The sequence below is a fragment of the Watersipora subatra genome, chromosome 2 (assembly GCF_963576615.1).
Source record: "Watersipora subatra chromosome 2, tzWatSuba1.1, whole genome shotgun sequence".
Classification (NCBI taxonomy): Eukaryota; Metazoa; Bryozoa; class Gymnolaemata; order Cheilostomatida; family Watersiporidae; genus Watersipora; species Watersipora subatra.
This window is the reverse complement of record NC_088709.1, coordinates 27,525,829-27,545,746: the sequence shown is the minus strand read 5'-3', so window position 1 is coordinate 27,545,746 and position 19,918 is coordinate 27,525,829. Positions and strand designations below refer to the sequence as shown.

Here is a 19,918-nt window from a genome sequence, read left to right as displayed (position 1 = left end):
ATATTGGCGTCAGAGACCCAGAGTACTTCATTACCAGATGTAGAAAAATTGCAGCTGCAAATAGGTGGACCGAGGGGGCCAGCACACTGCATCTCAGAGAGGCTTTGAAAGGATAAGCAGAATTTTGCGGAAGGGTAGTTGGAGTGGCAGCCATCTTTGAAGCCATCCGAGCTCAATTTGGACTATTTCCTCGACAAGCTCTGGTGGGGATGTGGAGGCATGGGACAACTCCAAAAAAGAGTGCCCTAAGCAAAAGAAAAAATAGTCAGGAAACGAAAGAAGGCCACAGCTGTAGCACCCACTACTAGCTGCAATAAGGGCTCTGCAGAAACCAGTAAAAATTGCAATACTGATTCACCCGAGGCCTCACCCAAATGGACCTATATGAAAAAATCAGGCTGAGCCAAAACTCCACCTCAAGCAGCCCTCACAGCTACCCAGAACGCATTCTAACCACTTCAACTAAAAGAGCCAGGCATGAGTCTTTCTGAGGTGAGCACTATGCCTTTCTCTCAGGCACCTTGGCACCCTGTTTTGCAGAGGACTGCCCCCTCCTACCCAAAGAAACCCGCCCAGGCTTGTTCTCTACCTGCACAAACAGACCGGCCTCAGGCAGCTTCCTTCAAGCACAGAGAACCTGCTAAAGCACGTCTGCTTGGGCGCCCACACTGTACCAGTTACTTCCTCCCAAAGAAAATCGAATGTCGAGCGGTACACTTTCTGTTGAATACCGGATGCGCCACTAACCTGTTGGGAAAACAGGTGTTCGACCGATTTCCCGGAATGCAAGAGACCGATTGGAGGAAAGTGACCCCGATGGACTGCTCGTTGATGGAACTAGGTTGCCCTTTTACGCAGTAATCCTGGTCCCTGTACGGTTCCACCAAGTGAAAATTAAATAAGTTTTCATAGTCAGCCAGATTAGTGAAAACGCTATTCTTTGCACGCCCTTCTTTATGGCACACCAATGCTTGATGGAGTTCGAACGACTCAAAGCGAAGGTTGATAGGAAGTCATTGGCTTGTACCAACCAAACAGGGAAGCTCCTTTAGAACAAAGTTCAGGTAATGAGGGATCTAGTGGTACCAGTTAGAACAGAAGTTGTGGTCCGGTGTAGAATGACTACATAGAATTTCTGTCCGCTATGGATGATCGAAGGGTACGCTGAAGGCCCGCCTTTAGCCACAAGCCTAAACGAGCCCCGAGCAAAAGGAAATGTGTTGGTTATGTGTCTCAACCCAAAGTCCCAGCCTGTTACCATTTGTTCGGGAACCATCGTATGCACCTACACTAGTGTGGAAGACCTCCTCCAATTTCTGGCGCCCCTCCCTTCAAGGAAAGCCCTGCCATGTCATTCACTCAATTTGAGGCCGTGCCACGAATCCCGCAGCATCTCCAAGAACTGTACCATGCCGCAAGACTCTCGTGCTAGAACGCAGAGCAGGCTAGGAAGCTGGCTACCCTACTGACCAAGTATGGGCCAGTGTTTAGCACCTAAGACAACGATATGGGTAGAACTTTACTTGTGGAGCACTATATACCCGCGAAAGACAGGACTCGACCTATTCGTCAACCCCTTCATTGCCTAGGGCCTAAAAAAGAAGCAAAAACCAAGAGACAGGTACAGGACTTGTTGTCCAGAAGGTTGATTGAGCTGGCTAGAGGAGCATGGAGCTCGTCTGTTGTGTTAGTGAAGAAAAAAGATAGAAAATGTCGGTTTTGTGCGGATTACCGGGGCCTCAATGCGGTAACAGAACAAGACCCCTGTCCCCTTCTAAGAATAGGCAAAAATCTAGACGCCCTAGCTGGGAGCTGATATTTTAGTACTCTCAATCAATGGATACTGGCAAGTTCCACTGGACAAAGATGCCAGGGAAAAATCGACATTTATCAGTCGCTCGGGATTGTGGAAATGGAGAATCTTTCCGTTCGGACTGACTTCTGCCCCAGCCACCTTTCAGCAATTGATGGAGAGAGTGTTGTACGGGCTTTACTGGCAGACCTTCTTGTTGTACCTAGAAGGCGTGATTGTTATTGCACCAATTTTGACACCCACATCCAGCGGCTGGAGGAGGTGTTCCAGCGGCTACGGCAAGCCGAACTCAAGTTCAAGCCAACTAAGTGCGAACTATTACAATTCCAAGTGCGGTACCTGGGCCACATAGTAAATAGCTAAAGAGTTTCTATAGACCCAGCCAGAGTGGAGGTGGTCGAGTGTCGACTTACCCCACGTGGAGTCTGTGAACTACAAGGTTTCCTGGATATTTTTGGGTATTACGGGTAGTACATCCTGGGTTTTGCCACCATTGTGAAGCCCTTCTACTAGCTGGTGGAAAATGAGGAACCCTGGCAGTGAATGGGTGAGGAGCAAGCAGCATTTGACACTTTTTGCCACAGCCTCACCACAGCACCGTGCTGGGGTATCCGGATTCGAGGAATACCTATATATTGGACACGGATGCCAGCGGATGTGGCATAGGAGCTGTGCTGTCACAGCAGCAGGCCAACCAGGAACGACTGATTGCTTACTACAGCAAAAAACACTCACCCCCTCAGAGCGAAATTACTGCGTGACATGCAGAAAGCTGTTGGCAGTGGTAAAAGCCGTAAAACACTTCCACCCCTACTTATACGGACAGGAGTTTCAGGTTTACACGAACCATGCCTTTCCGCAATGGCTCTGCCGCAAAAAGGAGCCCTCTCACCAGGTAGCACGTTAGCTAAAGATGCTAGCCGAGTTCGAATACGTGCTGAAACACAGTGCGGGAATGAAGCATGGCCAAGCAGATAGCTTAAGGCGACAGGCCTGCAAAGATTGCCGGCAGGGTGCCCCAATAGAGCACTGCGATGGGCGCTCAACTCGGCTATAGTTAGACCGAGAAAACCAAGAGGAGGCTAGAGTGGTTAAGGGAAACTATGATCTGTCAGGAATCACCAGGTTGGCAAGTGAGGTGACCGGTCAATGAGTGTGACCCCGTGTCTCTACTGAGACAGCCAAGGTAAACTTGGGACAGGTCGAGGCCTTCTTGGGACTTCCTGACATCAAAGAAGTGATGACCCGAGGCACTACTAGTTGCCACCCGGAACCACATAAGAGCTGGGCAAAGGTCGCCAGGACCACCCGCGAGATAACCCGCCAGACGGATTGGTGCCCTACCCCAACAGGGGTATGGGCTAACCAAAGATTGGTCAAAGCCATCCTGGGACCCGAGGCATCGGCTCAGCTAACTAACCAGTTGGCTCAGCTGCAGAGCGAGGGCAAGAGTGCCATGGCTATAATGTACCAAGCGATTCGGAGCCACACCCGAGTGCCTTTGGAACAACTAGAGTTGGGGAGCCAGGAGCTTAGGATTCTGCATGGCAGGAGGAAATCTCTGAGAATCGAGCAGAATGGCGTGATAGAAGCCAGAGTGGCCTCGGCCCCTCATGGTCAAGCCGGGTGGTTTGGCTAGTTACCTGGCAGACACACGTTATGACTCACTCCGGGGTCACTCCTGGTCCGGACTGACAGCTGCTGTCAGCAGGTTTGTACATAGCTGTGAGGTGTGCCAGGTCCCTAAGCACAAAAGGAATAAAACTGCAGAAAACCGGCAGTGGGTGGGCGACTTGGTGGGCCAGTCCAAGAGGCAATAAGTGGATCTTAGTGCTCTCAGACCATTTTACCTGACGGTAGGATGCCATTGCCATTCCAGAGACTACGGCTCTAGCGGTGGCCATTGCCCTTGATGAAAGAGTGCTTTGCTACCTGAGACTTCCAGAGCAAATCCATACAGACCAAGCCGCTCAATTGCAGAGCCAACTGATGGAGGAGCTCTGCCACCTCTGAAAGGTGAGCAAGACACAAACTACTCTCTACCATCCCCAAGCAAATGGGATTGTTGAGAAAAACAATCAAGGCTTGAGTGACTCCTTGAGAGCCATGTTGTTGGCACGGGGACAGGAAAAATGAAATGAATTTTTGCCCTAGCTCATGTGGGCGCACCGAAGCACCCCCATTGCGGCAGGCGAGACAGCAAACTTCATGTTGTCTGGAAAGAAGTTGCGTCTGCCTGGTCAGTTGGAATGTCACCCTCATCCCACAGAGATGCAATCTATTAGCAAATACGTGTTGCAGAGACTGCAGTGACTGCAAAAAGCCCACAAAGCTCTCAAGAAGGTGCAGATGGAGACTAGACAGGCAGATCAAGAAGAGCCACCTGTTTGCACCTGGGGAGTGGGTGTGGTTGGTGAACAGACGGGGACAAATGGGGCAAGCGCTAAGCTACAAGCTATGTTCATGGGCTCCTACCAAGTCAGAACTGCCTAACCCAACCACATCTATGTGGTGGAAAGACAGGGCCAAACCTCGACCCACACGAGCCCAGGTTAAAACCATATCACGCTTGCCCGAGAAACCTTGGACATGCTCTAGCAACGCTCGAGCCTTGAAGAGGGCCAAATATGAAAGGGGCCAGGAGGGCTTGGCCCTCACAAAGAAACCACCCACAAAATGAAGAGGAATTGATAGAGTTCCCTTCCCAAGTGAGTCCAGCTAATAAGATCGACCAAATGGGAAAGGCAACTCTGCAAGCCAATTACAAAAACTCGCTTGAAAATTGTACACAAACTTGATCAAAAGTTCAAACTTTGAAACTCCTGCAGCACATCCTCAAGATAAAGGAAGAGAATAAATAAACCCTCTCTTCTAGAAAGCCCCGGTGAGTTAGATCCAGACCTGAACTCCGGACACCTAAAGATGTTCCCTAGGCCATAGAAAATCCCATCACCAATACAGAAGAGCCAAACCATCGTCCATCTCGTATTAGACAGAAGCCGGAATGATACGGAGATTGAATTTGCCAAACAACGGAAAACATACCACAAACCAGACGACCCAGGATCCTAGCCACAAGACCAGTAGCTCATCAGTTATCCACTGACAATAAACAGTTTAGTCAAGAAATTACCGCCTTGAGCACGATGTTGAGCTGCTTGAGACGTAGGCCCGGCTGGCCACTTCACCCTTTTGTATTAATTAGATAGTCTCTAATGGAAGGGAGTGGGTGGTAGATGCCGGGTCATGACTTTTTATTTCTTGCAAATATTTTTATATGTATATATCTTGCATGTTGTGTCTGCTCTTGTTTTATTATATTGTTAATAACTTGTTCGTAATACTTATCGCTATTATGTTTTGCTTTCGGTGCATCACTGTTGTAATGTATTATAGCCATGGCAACGCATTAGCAATTCTATTTATTCTCATTGTTAGTCGGTTTTCCTTACTCGGTTTCATTATCCAGAACGGGCAAATTTTTTGTATATAAAGGGAGCGTGCTCACTCGGTTGGGCAGAGCACTAGTTGTAAGCTCCTCGACTAATGGGTTTCCTTTCACAAATAAAACGAATAAAAAAACCATACTCATTCTCTCTTCTTTATGCAACAGTCTAGATCATGCCAAAGTATAGGCCGGCAAATTCTTTTACACAGTCTTCATCGGGTGAACAACTTTAGCATAGGAGCAGCCGAAGCTACTATCTTTCCTCCCACAAATGATAACTTGCGGCTATAGACAACTCCAGTCAACTGTCAGTGACAGGTGCTTGATTACAGTTTAGGGCTAGTCAATGCCATTGTACATAAGCTTATCAATTTTTTCTTTACATCCTTATCTCCCAAATTATTTTAAATACACATTGTGCGTGGTTTCAGTTTGCTTCAATTGAGAATATTGTAGTCTATTTAGACTTAACAATATAACAAAGCTTGTTAAACTTGTTAATTTGTCTGAAATGATAAGATATCAGTCCTTAAAAACTTTGTCATTTTTACCAATAGAATATTGTGTTTCATCAGCATTACGGAGCATACCAAAACACAAGTTTTATAAAGTTTATTTGACTACAAAAACTGAGAGCATGCATGGTTATTGGTGAGAAGATGCAACACATGTCACATTACTTGAAACCATATCAATCTACATCATAACATTTCATACCAGACCTGTTTATGCAATGTGACTTTTCACCATGTCACTTTGTACCACAACATTTCGAGCCTTCAATGGCCCATTTGTCTTCTAACAGACAGACTTGTCTTGCTTCCATACACACATACAATGTTCCACACTTACCTCCTTATTGTGAATGTTTTGAGACTACGACAAAGGCTTCTTCATCAACACCAGGCTCTAACCTCTCTCCTGGATCCACAGCAGCTGCAACGCCGTCTGTGACATTTTTTACTGCTGCATGATCTGATGGAAAAGCATCTTCTGCTGTTACAGCCGATGTTACACTTTTGTCACTACTTTTGTAAGCTGTTTCAAAGTTCGCATCACGTAATACTGCCTTCTCACTAAATTCACTGTCAATTAGCATTGTTGCAAGGGGCTTCACATCAGCATTGGCAGCGCAAGAATTAGAGCTTGGCGAAATCTCAGTTGGAATGCTTTGAATATGTTTGGATGGAGAGGCAGGAGGCGTATTTCTAGCTGTACCCTTAGACTGGTTAGTCATAGAGTCAGGTGAAAGAGCAGCAAGCAGTTCTACATGTACATTCATGGGAGGAAAGGCTACTTCCTGTTTAGGTGTTGTTGATCGAGTAGAAGTTTGTTCAACAAATTCATCTGCTTTCCAATAATCTATGAAAAATAAGAAAAGAGATCTACATAAATGTTTTGTGAGATGAGTGATTTATAGATATACCATAAGATGAGTAATCCATAAATATACCATAAGATGAGTGATCCATAGATATATGTACCACTAGCTGCATTACCCACCTACAGGAACAGATTCACGTGCAGCATAAGGTTTATTGAGAGTTGTCTTTCGTACTGTATAAAAACTCCAAATATGCAGTCTACTGAAATTGTTGCGCTGATGTATTATTATGTAAATTGTTTACTGAAATTGTTGCCCTGAATATGCATACACATATTACATGTCAATAATGTTGGGGAGAATAACGGAAATCTGCAATGTATTTTACAGCTAGATGCGTGTAAAATCTAGTAAATATTCTAGATTCACGCGTTCGTCCATACTCGTCTATATTTGCAGTTGACAATCGCGCACTTCTGACGCCGAGCCCCACCTTGGCTGACCAGTCTTTACTCGCCTCGCAGTTGACAATCGAGTTCTTGCACTCGCCTCGCAATCAATCGCCTCACACTCGCCTTGCAATCGATCGCCTTGCACTCGCAACCAATCGCCTCGCACTCGCAATCAATTGCCTCGCAATCAATCAGCTCGCAATCAATAGCCTCGCACTTACCTACTCATTCATCCGGAAAGCCGCGCCTGGATACTCTCGCTGCACTCGGGGCAAAAAAGTTCTACCGTGCAACCCCGAGTGGCGCCACCGCCCCAAACCGCTAGCTTCATTACCCGTCCCCGGAAACAGACTCATGTACAGCAAGAGGTTTATTAAGAGTTGTCTTTCATACTGTAAAACAACTCCAAATAAGCAGTCTACTGAAATTGGTTGCCCCGATCACACTATGCATACACATATGCAGTCATATACGTCAATAATGTTGGGAGAACAATGGAAATCTGCAATACGTTTTACAGCTAGTCTACAATGCATCAGTCTCAAACCACTCAAATCGGCATTGCCCTATTTGTGTACAGAGAACTGATAATTAAATTGACATTGCTAGGCAAACTGAATTTCTTTACACTGGCAGTATTGAAAAGTTTTGCATCTTTTAAAAAATTATACAAAATATTTTGCTATCGCCGGCATTTATTGAATGAAGACTACATGCTTAAAACACTAATCATAGCTCACCTGTTTTTCGTCTATAGCTTGTGTTTTGACATGGTATATACAAACAGTAATGAGGTTGTGTCGATAAGATTTATATGTGTAACAGCACAGACAGTATGATGTCAAGGCAGATACAGCATTAGCACCTTACAATAATAATACAAAATGCCAACATGATAGCCTTTTTATGAGATACATGTACAATAAAGATAACGAATGCATGAAAATATATATATACTGAAAAATATGTTACGAAATGCTGCATGTAGTATAGCAGAACATGAAGAACATAGCATGACATAACAATAACACAATGTTACAAGTAGTTCAACGCAACACTTCAACGCAGTTCAACGCAACACTTGTGGATAGACAACATCTTTTGTTTTTCTGTCGGGTGTATGAACAAACAGTTTTCGGCTTGTGCCTAATTTTTAGCAGGCGACATACAGCTGGTCATGGCCAAAGCAGGGTGACAGTAAGTCGATACCGACTGCTCTCTTTCTTTTCACCATCGCCTATCGCAACCCTCGGAGTACTTGTGCAAGTTCTGTAGTAGTAAGTTACAGTAGGCCTACTTGTAGCTGGAAAAAAATTAGTAACTCAGCTGCTGAAGGAGATGAACTTGTCCAACTATCACAAACAGTGGCAAATCTAACGTTATTAAGTAGTTGAGGTGTGACGATTCATAGGCAATACAACATTGAATAAAACGTACTAACCTTTTCGATGTAGAAATTTAGTAGGTAATACGCAATAGCAGTACCCGTGCAAGTTCTGTAGTAGCTGTAGTTCTGTAGTAATCATAGCTGGAAAAAAGCAAAAGTAACTCGGAAGGAAATGAACATGTTTACTATCACAAACAGTGGCAAATCCAACGTTTTCAACCCTTTCACCGAAGTAGACTCATTTATGTGTTTTCTATGGTCGGCCGCCGTAGACACATTTTTTGCGACTTTCCCAGCAATTGCTAGTAACTGAATTTTATTATTCGTTGATAACATAAACAACGATCTTTAGAACTTTTATGGTAGTGACAGTGTTGTCCTAAAAATTCTCTATAAAATTAGCCTAAAGTTTAATATTTTAATCTCTGTTTGGGATTTCCAACTTAAAAATGAACATTTTTGTTTAAGTTTACCAAAGGCGTCCGAATTAGAAAACAAATAACTACTTATGTTGATGACATTATAGCCGGTTCAGATTTTTGTGATTACACAGATAATTAAAATAGCAATATCAGCACTGACTCTGATGGCGATAAAAGTAAGGGTTTTGTAAGAATAAGGATATTGTAGAGGATCGTTTTGCTTTGTAGCTTAACATCGCTTTATCAATGCACAAAGTATAGATACAACGAATTTTTTGAATAGCAGTGTTTGTTAACATGTTGGAAAAATGAAATATATAACCAAAACAAACATTCTAGATAGAGTTTGAAATTGAAAAAATATTGTATATATATCACAGGTTTCCTTTAGCGGGATATTGCCAAAGCCGAGGCATGGCCGTAGTCTACACACACAAAAAAACAACAAAGGTCTACGTAGTTATGAGCAAAAACAAAAGTATCTACCCAAATATCTCACCAATCTGATGATCAGCACACACAAAAACCAAACCAACAGTCGACAGAGCCACCCATCATATCAAAATATTCCAAGTTTCAAGTCATGTCTTGCACAACTCACCTTATGGTTTCACAAAACTTGTCCCAAAGTCCCTAATAATTTGAGACTGTCCGATTGCTGTTTTAGAAATGGTCCCCACTAGCCTAGCCTAACGTCCTAATCCAGCATCTCAGTAACTATCGGGGCATTGCTGAGTGCTCCCAAACTTTTTGATTCCCTCTTTTAGCAGTGCCCCGATAGTTAGTAAGATGTTGAATCAGGACGTTAGGTTAGGCTAGCGGCAACCATTTCTAAAACAGCAATTGGACAGTCTCAAATTAATAGGGACTTTGGGACAAGTTTTGAGAAACCATAAGGTGAGTTGTGCAAGACATGACTTGAAACTTGGAATATTTTGACATGATGGGTGGCGCTGTCGATTGGTTTAATTTTTGTATGTGCTGCTCATTGGATTGGTGAGGTATTTGAGTGAATACTTTTGTTTTTGCTCATAACTACGTGAACCTTTGTTGTTTTTTTTGTGTGTAGACTATGGCCCGGCCTCGGCTTTGGCAATATCCCGCTAAAGGAAACCTGTGATACATATTAAGCAATATCGGCAAAATAGCTGGCAGTAGGCCGATAGCTAAATTTGTACATGGACGCAAATGAAAGGATTATGTAGTGGAAATGTGGCAATCATAGACAATACAACATTGAATAAGAAGTACTTACCTTTTTAATGTAGAAATTTAGTAGGTGAGAACTGCGTTTTTTCCAGTGACCACAAGAAACCAACGTTCGCGTGACCTTCTCGGTACTCGTTGGCAGTAAATATTAACTTCATGTAAATTGCTATTCATTAACTTATTTTATTTAATGATTACTACATTTGTATAGCTGTATAACCACCTTTGTATAGGCCGCAGAACTCAGAACGGTGCTTTTGAACACGGCAGCAACTTTGCTGTTTCAAACGCACTAGTGTTGCTGGGCACCGTAAAGAGGTGCACTAACCAGAGATGACATGATTTTTGTGTAAAAACGAATAGGCTATGTATAGAGGCGTGTACTAACCGGAGATTTCCGTTAATACGCCCTAGATACCTAGTAGCGGCTAATAGTCCGAAAAGTACGGTACTCTATACGGCGGACAGACAGACAACGGTTGCCTTTTATATAGTAGATAATATGAGTGATCCATAGATATACCATAAGATGAGTGATCCATAGATACACCATAAGATGAGTGATCCATAGGTATACCATATGATGCGTGATCCATAGATTTACCATAAGATGAGTGATCCATAGATATACCTTAAAGAAGTAAGTGATACATATATATACCATAAGATGAGTGAACCATAGATATACCATAAGATGAGTGAACCATATATATACCATAAGGTGAGTGATCTATTATAGATACACCGTAAAATAAGTGATACATAGATTTGCTAGAAAGTAAGTGATACATAGCTATACAATAAGGCAAGTGCCTCTCCTAGACAATCTACATATTTAAGATGAATGATTCAGATAAATGTACATGTATATATACATATACAAAGGTGTTCATGTATACAGTAGATGCTCCTACAATGTAAATAATCCGTTATTGGGGAGATTATATGTTATTGGGGGATTATACGTTATAAGAACATTAAAATACATGTAAGTTGCCTAATCTATTTTAAGATCTTTTCAAACTGACCCATTTGGCCATACAAAAAGGAAAAACTTGATTTAACTTTTTTAATTTGTTGACCATAATGTAATTGCAGTATCATTGGCTTGTATCGACAATTTTTTTTTGTTTTCTGATTATTCTCACTGGTTTCTTTTTTACCATGATTGCGGTAATTTTAGATAAGTAGATGGAAAGCACATCTTCGACGTTCATTGACAATGATTTACTTATTTTATTCTAAATAGCAAAGATTATTCTACAAAGTAAATTTAATGACAATAATTTTGCCCGTTTACAATAAAGCAAAACAACAAAATATTTTTACTATAAAAATGCATTTCTACCTGTTTGTCGTCATCTGTTTCTAGAAGGTCAATGTTGGAATAAAAAATATCTTTTGATGATACTTCAACTCATGACATTCATATTGGTAGATGGACGCTGCACCAACCAATCGCCTTTGTATTTGCGCAGCTACTTGCTTTCTGTTTTTTTAACACGCCTCACTAGCTATCACGACAAACTAGATTGTTGAAAAAGTTGTAATGTATATGTAATAGAAATAACGCACTACAAATTTTGTTTTTTTCTCACCAGTACATCGAAATAAATTACCATTCAAATCAGATTTGAAAACTCAACCGACTTTACACTTGACATTATATGGAATTTTTTACATAATCGGAAGCAGAAACTTCACATAAAACTTTTACGTTATTTGGTGTTTACGTTATAGAAGGGATGAATTATAGGAGCATCTACTGTACATGTATATGTACGTAGGGCGCCATGAAGCGTAGAGTGGTATGGCATATAGAGCATCATGGCGCTCTATATGCCATATCGCTCTGTCGCCATAGAGCGTCTAAAGCACCATGGCTGTTCAATAGAGGTTTTCTGGTATATACATTTACATAAGCGTATGTATGTATGTACGTACGTACGTACGTACGTACGTATGTATGTAGACAAATCCAGGTCCAACAGCACATGGCATGACTGACCTTCCCAAGGCTGTTCAGAATCATCTTTGTTGAGTATATCGGCTCTGCTCTTCAAATCGTCTTTTTGTCGTTCATCTTGCTCTAACTGGTGCACCTTGTAGTAGTAGCGCTGCCAAAATTCAGCATGTGAGGCAGCCGATGGCACCTGCAAAAACCAGTCCACATCAAAATGTGCCTCAAATATGACATAATTGGCAATGGCTCTGTGAGTGATTGTACAATTACAAGTTATCCGCCAATGTTAAACAACAGCTAGATTTATTATGGGATATGATGTCTTTGTTGTAAGTTGTCACACCAAATATCAAATCATCCAGGCGATTACCATGAACGTCCAGTCTTTGTACAGAAGGAAGGAAGTCACTTTGCTGGGCATCGATGTTAAACCTGATTTTCACCATGAGTGTCTACCCATCGGAATGCAGGCATCAGTGCTAAATTAAAGCTACATGTTTTATAGGATAGCATGTTCTTGCATTCTTTGATCTCACTAACAACAGTGTAATAAAAAACATCAGACAGTCTAGCTGAGTGAAGAGAGCTTGCAGAAACAGTGATTTTCAAAATACATTGGAAATCAGCAACTTACTAAAACTCTACATCCAAATTATTCAAGCCCCGAAATGTCTGTTGATAGAAATATGGCTTCGACTTACAAAATATATGCCTAGAAATAAAAGGCTTATGATACTGCAAACAGTTTGTTAGTTTCATGCCTTGGCCGGTTTGCTTCCTATGGGTATAACTTAGTTTTTTTTGCTAGAAAACTCCGTAAATGACAAGTGTTTTGTGTTCATTAGCTGTATAATTTTGAGTTTTTATATACTGCATACATGTTAGCCTAGTAAAACCACTTTCATTTATAGCAATTCCAGTTTTGTATTCTAAGTATGATGACAGTTTTTTGGTTTATACCCATGTGATAAATCTTTTTTACTTGGGTTTTTTCAAATTCTTTTTCTGAGTAAAAAAAGAAAATAACAAACCAATACCCACCTCCTCTGACCAACATCTATCAACTTCCTTGGTCTTTTCTTGCCTAGATGGCCATGATAGGTAAACAAACAAACATTCCATTTAGTTTTTATTGGCTATTTTACGATTTGTTTTCTTTTTCCGCCGTGTGCTTTTTTTCTTTACCATTTAGTAATTTAGTCCTAACGTGTATTTTATACAGGCTTGAACTATTGCGTGTATTATAATTTATGCAAATGCTATATCTGAGTTTTATGGAGGCTTTGAACGAATTAGAGCATTTATACGGTAAACTAGTTTCAGCTTACGAATTTTTCTACTTAAAAAATGACTTTCCTAACAAATTAATTTTGTAAGTAAAGGTTCCACTGTAACTAAATACGAAATCATGGTTCTAAAACAAATCAGCTAAAACGTGTTCTCTGTCCTTCTGCTACATTGTAAATAATATTACCTACTTCACTTTCTCATACCCTTTGGAACATAAGTCTTTCTTATTGTAATAATAGCAGTTTCATGGTTTTAAAAGCTATCTCGTTGTGCTTTCTGAAAGCTTTCTGCTTTTTGTTACAATAGCCTTTTCATAATGCCTTCTCTTAGTTCACAACTGCCAAGATGAACACAGCTAATAAAGTTTCTATCAATAAACTGAACATTCAAAGTATTTAAACAACAGGTTATGGGCCCAGTCAACCCATTAAATATTATCAAAAAACTATGGATGAGAAAGGCTGGACTATAGATAAGCTGAACACTGATAACTATGCCACATGGAAGTTCAAACTCAAACACCTACTCATAGCTAAGGACTTATTTGGATATGTGGATGGGACCATTACTCTGGAGGATGATGCTAACGCTGCCGCTAAAGCCGAGTACAAAAAGAAGTCAAGCAAAGCTTTTTCCCACATGGTGCTTTCTGTGAGTGATAGTCTTATTTATCTCATCAGTGAATGTGAGGACCCAGGAGTTGCGTGGAACAAGCTCAGAGCTCACTTTGAACGTGATACACTGGCGAATAAATTATTTCTCAAGAAACGGTACTTTAGGACTGTTATGAGCGAAGGTTCATCAATTGAAGACCACCTACGTCACATGAAAGCTATCACTGATAAACTTGCAGCTATTAAGGCTAATATTAGCGAGGAAGACCAGGTGGTGACTCTACTTGGAAGCCTCCCGGAAAGCTATTCAACAGTAGTGACTGCACTCGAGGCTCGCGGTGACAATATAACTTTACAGTTTGCCACACAAACACTGCTTAAGGAAGAACAAAAAAGGGAACAAAGAGCACTGACTTCAGCCAGCGATTCTGGTGGTGTCAGGTGTAAAGCGAACTCTGACACTGCTCTACTGTCAGCAAGTAACCGCTTTAAACATAGTCAGCAACAATCCAAAGGCTGCTATATCTGTGGGTCTTTACAACATTATCAAAACGGTTGTCCTAAAAACAACTGTAATCAGAGCCGTGAATCGCCTCGCGGCCGAGAACGAGGTCATGGATATTACAACAGTAATTCAAATCCACACCAGGCCAAAATATCTACATACGATGATAATAGCAAAGATGATGAATCGGCATTTACTGTATTGGAGACAGATGTTGACTCTCAAAAATGGCTGATCGACAGCGGTGCTACCAGTCACATGGCGAAAAACAAAGCTGTATTTTGTGATTATTTTAAGCTAGATTCACCTGAGTACGTTGTTGTTGCCGATGGGTCTCAATTTCAAGTAGTTGGAAAAGGTATTGTTCAGCTGCAAATAAAAATTCATGGAAATAAAACTAGACGTGCTACACTTTACAATGTACTACACATACCTGACCTACACGGAAATCTGTTTTCTGTAAAAGCGGCTACACAAAAGGGATATATAGTACAGTTTGGACATTCGAGATGTTGTATTAAGAATCAAAGAAAGATGTTGATAGCATCAGGATCTATAGTAAACAGGCTATATTATCTTGATGTCGAGTTTGCTATTCATACTGCTAATGCTGCCGCGTCCTCCTCCCTACTGTGGCATAAACGTCTCGCTCATGTAAACGTAAGCAGCCTCAAAAACATGAATCATTGGTGTGAAAATGGTTGTAACGTTACCGGCGAAATAGGTGTCTGTGAAGCTTGCGTGAAAGGTAAAATGTCTCGACGTCCTTTTCCAACTGACCGTGGCATTAAATCAAGTAGGGTTCTTGAATTGGTACATACGGATGTGTGTGGCCCTATGCAGAATGAATCTTTAGGTGGTAGCAAGTATTTTATTTCATTTATTGATGATTTTAGTATGCATGTGCAGATATATTTTTTACGTGACAAATCTAGCGTGTTCCAGGCGTTTAGAACTTACGAATCATTAGTGACAAATCAAACTGGTCAGACTATAGGTACACTTAGAAGCGATGGTGGTGGAGAATATACATCTAATGAGTTTGAGAGTTACCTTTCAGCCCAAAGTATACATCACCAAGTCACCACTCGCTATTCTCCACAACAAAACGGCTGTGCTGAGAGATTTAACCGTACTGTTTGTGAGGCCGCTCGCTCGTTAATTTCTGAATCTCACCTTCCAAAGTCATTCTGGGCAGAGGCAATATCGACCGCGGTATACATTCGTAATTGCCTCCCCACACGAGCACTTGAATGGAATACAACTCCTTATGAAAAATGGAACAACAGAAAACCTGATCTTGGACACGTGAAAATTTTTGGATGTTTAGCCTACGCTCACATACCCGGTCAGCTGAGACGTAAACTCGATGAGAAAGCAGAATCAATGGTGTTTGTGGGGTACAGCCTTAGGTCTAAAGCCTACAGACTCTACGATCCGATCACTAGAAAAATAGAGGTAAGACGTGATGTCACTTTTGATGAGACCAAGCTCGGTTTACCAAATCAGTCATCAAAGCCAAGTGTAGACAACTCTGAAGCGGTGAATATTGACCTATCAGAAAATGAAAAGGCTCTTCCAACACCGACGGTTACACATAGGCGATCACCACGTTCCACTCAACCCATTGTTCGGTTTGGTATTGATGATTTCACAAACCTTGGTCATTGTGCTCACTCAGCATTCAATATTGTGGAGCCCCTTAGTTTGTCGCAAGCACAGGCTAGCACAAATTGTGATGCCTGGATCAAAGCCAGCAATGATGAGTATCAATCACTGATCAACAATGGTACATGGGAACTAGTTGATCTTCCGCCCGAACGCAAAGCGATTGGCTCTAAGTGGATTTTCAAGGCTAAACACTCGTCCAGATATTGCTGAAGCAGTGGGAGCTTTAGCCAAGTTCAATGCTTGCCTCACCCAGACTCACCTGACCGCTGAACACAAGACTGTTATATTTTTGCTTTTTCGTTGATTGCGATCATTGTGTTTTTTTTTGTGTCACGAACTGGCTGTTGGTGCAACCATGTAACTGAGTGGGAGTATTGTAATAATAGCAGTTTCATGGTTTTAAAAGCTATCTCGTTGTGCTTTCTGAAAGCTTTCTGCTTTTTGTTACAATAGCCTTTTCATAATGCATTCTCTTAGTTCACAACTGCCAAGATGAACACAGCTAATAAAGTTTCTGTCAATAAACTGAACATTCAAAGTATTTAAATAACATTTCTACTAAGCATAGCTTTTGATATTAGCTGCTAACTGATCCACCTGATAATAAACAAAAAAAACAATTTAATGCAACTCAGCCTTTCTACTAAGAAATGTTGCAAAATTATGCATGGTGTTTAGTCTGAGAGGCTTGTGATGTCACAAAGCTATGGTACATACAGGGTGCTAAGGGTGTGTTTTTGAATTCATGAATAAGGATGAGGAAAGATTGTTATTAATACTTATTACTCTCCGTCATTGTTTATACTTATCGACATATTTTGGGTATAAGAAATAATAGGTTAAATTTATAGAGTAGCTTTATAGCAGACTATAGCAGCCGGATACATAAAGCTGTGGAATGAGTGGAAAAACTAATGAGACCAACAATTTGCTATTACTTTCATTGTGGGTTGAATAAAAAAACAACTCAGTTTTAATTGCTGTTGTATTGTGCATCAAATTTCTTGCTTGTATGAGCTGTTATGGTAAATCTACTCGGGTGAAACCCTCACTTATCTGTTCATTCACTAACTTGTCACATTTTTTTCCAGGTTCAGAAAATACTGCTCTTATCATTGGGTTAATACCAGCCTGTTTATAATCTTTACTATAGCTGTCACAATAGCTATTAAAAAGCGTATAGAGTAATACCTTTAAATACAAACTTAATGCGTTATAAGGGCAAGAGCTTGTACGTATGTCAATTCACTCATATGTATGTCCATTCATTGTATGCCAATGCACTCGTATCTCAAATCAATTTTTCCTATACAAAATCACTAAATACAAATTAATCCATTCCCATTTTGTAAAAAGAACACATGAAACAGTGTATTACACTAGTTTTTAGAACGTTTTTTTTAGGTTCTAACTCACTACTTATGCTTACAAATTAACAAATACCTATCTAGTAATTATGATCTGAATTAATTTTACATTATTATGTACAGTACTATACATAATTCTTATAATTCTTACATTAGAGGGAGATGCTAGCGGCTAATGGCAGTGGTAGAGACTTGATTCAAACAAATTTTGTACGCTACACTTTTGTGACACTATGTAACATTACAAACTATAAATTTAACTTGAATGAACTTAGCTTACTATACACACAATTAAAAGTAAGTTTTAATCTGACTTTACGCTAAACTTAATTCTAATGTTTCATTTTTTCTACTATTCTTTCTGCTGGGCTCCTTTTGCTCCATTTTGACCTCTTTCAGTTGACCTATTTAAATCCTTTTTGATCTGATGAAAATGACCAAGTTAAGCTTTTCTCGTAAACGGCCTCCGGCAAACATGGCCACCTTGCAATTGCATCGAGAACTGTTTCGAACGCTTGTATCTCAAATTTTCTCAGATCTCAAATTTCTTGAGATCTGAGAAATCTCTAATCAGGCGGTCTCCTGAAACTAAAGGCGTCATAATTGCACTTTCAGTAGATCTTAGCATTTTAACTGTGATCAAGGTGTGTTGATTTTAATCTTGAAACATCCTTGCTGTCAGATCACCTCAAACATCAAAAACAAATGCCAATGATAGAAAAATACAGATATTTTCTGATATAAATGACATATTTGTACAAGTTAGTTTAAAAAAAAAACTAATAATGAATAATTTGAAACAATAAGTTAACAAGCAAAGCAATAATTAGGTGCTTACAGTGCTTTTGGTTGCCAACCACAATGGAGTCTGCTGCATATCACAGTGTTGTAAGTGAATCATATATGGCTAAACAGCTAAAGTATAGTTCACATTTGTAGCTGTTTGAGGCTGGTTAACACCATATCATCATATTTCGATGTTAATGCCACAATACTTTGGTGATCGTCGATGATGACAATATTCATAATATTAAAACCCAACCGCGTTTGCATCAGCAAATACTCCATGACGTAGTATTCTCTTTTTTCTTTTTAAATTTTGGCAAAGGAAACTTTTGGTTCTCTCGTGCTCGAATCAAATACTAGTCTCGCAGCAACTATAATAAACGAAAAATAAATCATGTTACTCCCAATCGCGAAGTAGTATTGACGAAAAAGTTCACGTAAAAAAGGCGGTTGTCGATGTTTGGCAAAACATTGGGAAAGTTTGACAGTCGCCAACTTTCCCGACATATCCGCGTTGCTTCGTTGATGCCATTGATTTCTGGTTCACATAATCGACGATAAACGCCGAAAGGAGAATGCCGTCATACATCAATATAGTGTAAACCAACAATTACCTGTGAAAGACCATATGATCCAAACAGAAGTGTTGAGCCAAGCCCTGAACAGCCTAAAACTGCGAAACAAACATGTTCCTCATTACAGTTCATTCATAATGTAGCAACGCATACACCAACAAAAATGGCCTAACCGCTTACAAAAACCTGTCAGTGTAAACAATGAAGAATATTGTACCAGGAAGGTCTTTTATAGCCAATCAGCAATAGAGAAAGGCGCTTTTGGCATACTTGCAAACATAGTTGCAAAGTTTCTGAAGTACTAGAGACGGCTGCAGATGCATCTTGTGTGCAAACATTTCCAAGCTGATTAAGATCATGTCTTATGACCTCTAAGGTTGGTGACGACTGAAAAATGGCAAGGCAATGGCTAGTTTTGGAAGTCTAATAGAGCAGATAACTCTTTTATGATTCTTGGCAGAAATAAATTGTTCAGGCAAGAATAAATCTGTAAAAAGTTGAAAATGATAAAAACACCCTGTTTCAGTGAGTCCCTGACATATTAAAAATTTTGCGCACTGAAATATACTCAAAATGTTAGTACCGAATTTAAGTCAATATGCCAACAAGTGGAATATGGTTAGTCTGCTAACAAACGTAATATAGTTAACATTTTAATGAATGAAATATAGTTGGTGTTGTTAACAATTGGAATACAGTGCACCCTTAGGATACAATTTTGATCAGTTCTAGGGTTGGCATCGTACAGTGAAAAAATTGTATGTAGAGGTATTTAGACCATAATAACTATATAACGCAAATATTCCCTGGTAACAATAATCAAAATTTTATATAAGTGCTGTATATAATAGTAAGGTAACCTTAGTAACTATAGTTATCTACAGTAACTTTATTGTATTCAGTGTATTCAGTAGTTATGATCCGCAATAAAATGTAACATTATAGTGTGCAATGTGCAGAAAGTACTGTATAGAGTTCTTTCTTTTAAGACAGACGTACGTATAACATAAACTAAATTTACCTCAAATAAGTTTAGCTTACTAAACACACACGCACACACGCACACACGCACACACGCACACACGCACACAC

At 40.4% G+C, this 19,918-nt stretch overlaps 1 protein-coding gene across 1 annotated transcript; it reads right to left on the bottom strand.

Moving 5' to 3' along the window:
• Positions 1-6,117: 6,117 nt before the first annotated feature.
• Positions 6,118-12,439, bottom strand: LOC137388096 (BSD domain-containing protein 1-like). The gene is made up of 3 exons (XM_068074608.1): positions 12,389-12,439; positions 12,064-12,208; positions 6,118-6,623 (listed from the first exon to the last, which is right to left on the bottom strand). Exons 1-3 carry the CDS (start codon positions 12,437-12,439, stop codon positions 6,118-6,120), a joined length of 702 nt encoding a protein of 233 aa, XP_067930709.1.
• Between the last annotated feature and the right edge of the window lie 7,479 nt (positions 12,440-19,918).

Bases quoted from the DNA above. Each gene is read 5' to 3' on its own strand.
- LOC137388096 (XM_068074608.1), bottom strand. From the start codon at position 12,439: ATGCCCAGCAAAGTGACTTCCTTCCTTCTGTACAAAGACTGGACGTTC. The intron at 12,209-12,388 runs GTAATCGCCTGG...TGGTTTTTGCAG, and splicing joins ACAAAGACTGGACGTTCATG to GTGCCATCGGCTGCCTCACA. The intron at 6,624-12,063 runs GTCAGTCATGCC...TATTTTTCATAG, and splicing joins TTCTGAACAGCCTTGGGAAG to ATTATTGGAAAGCAGATGAA.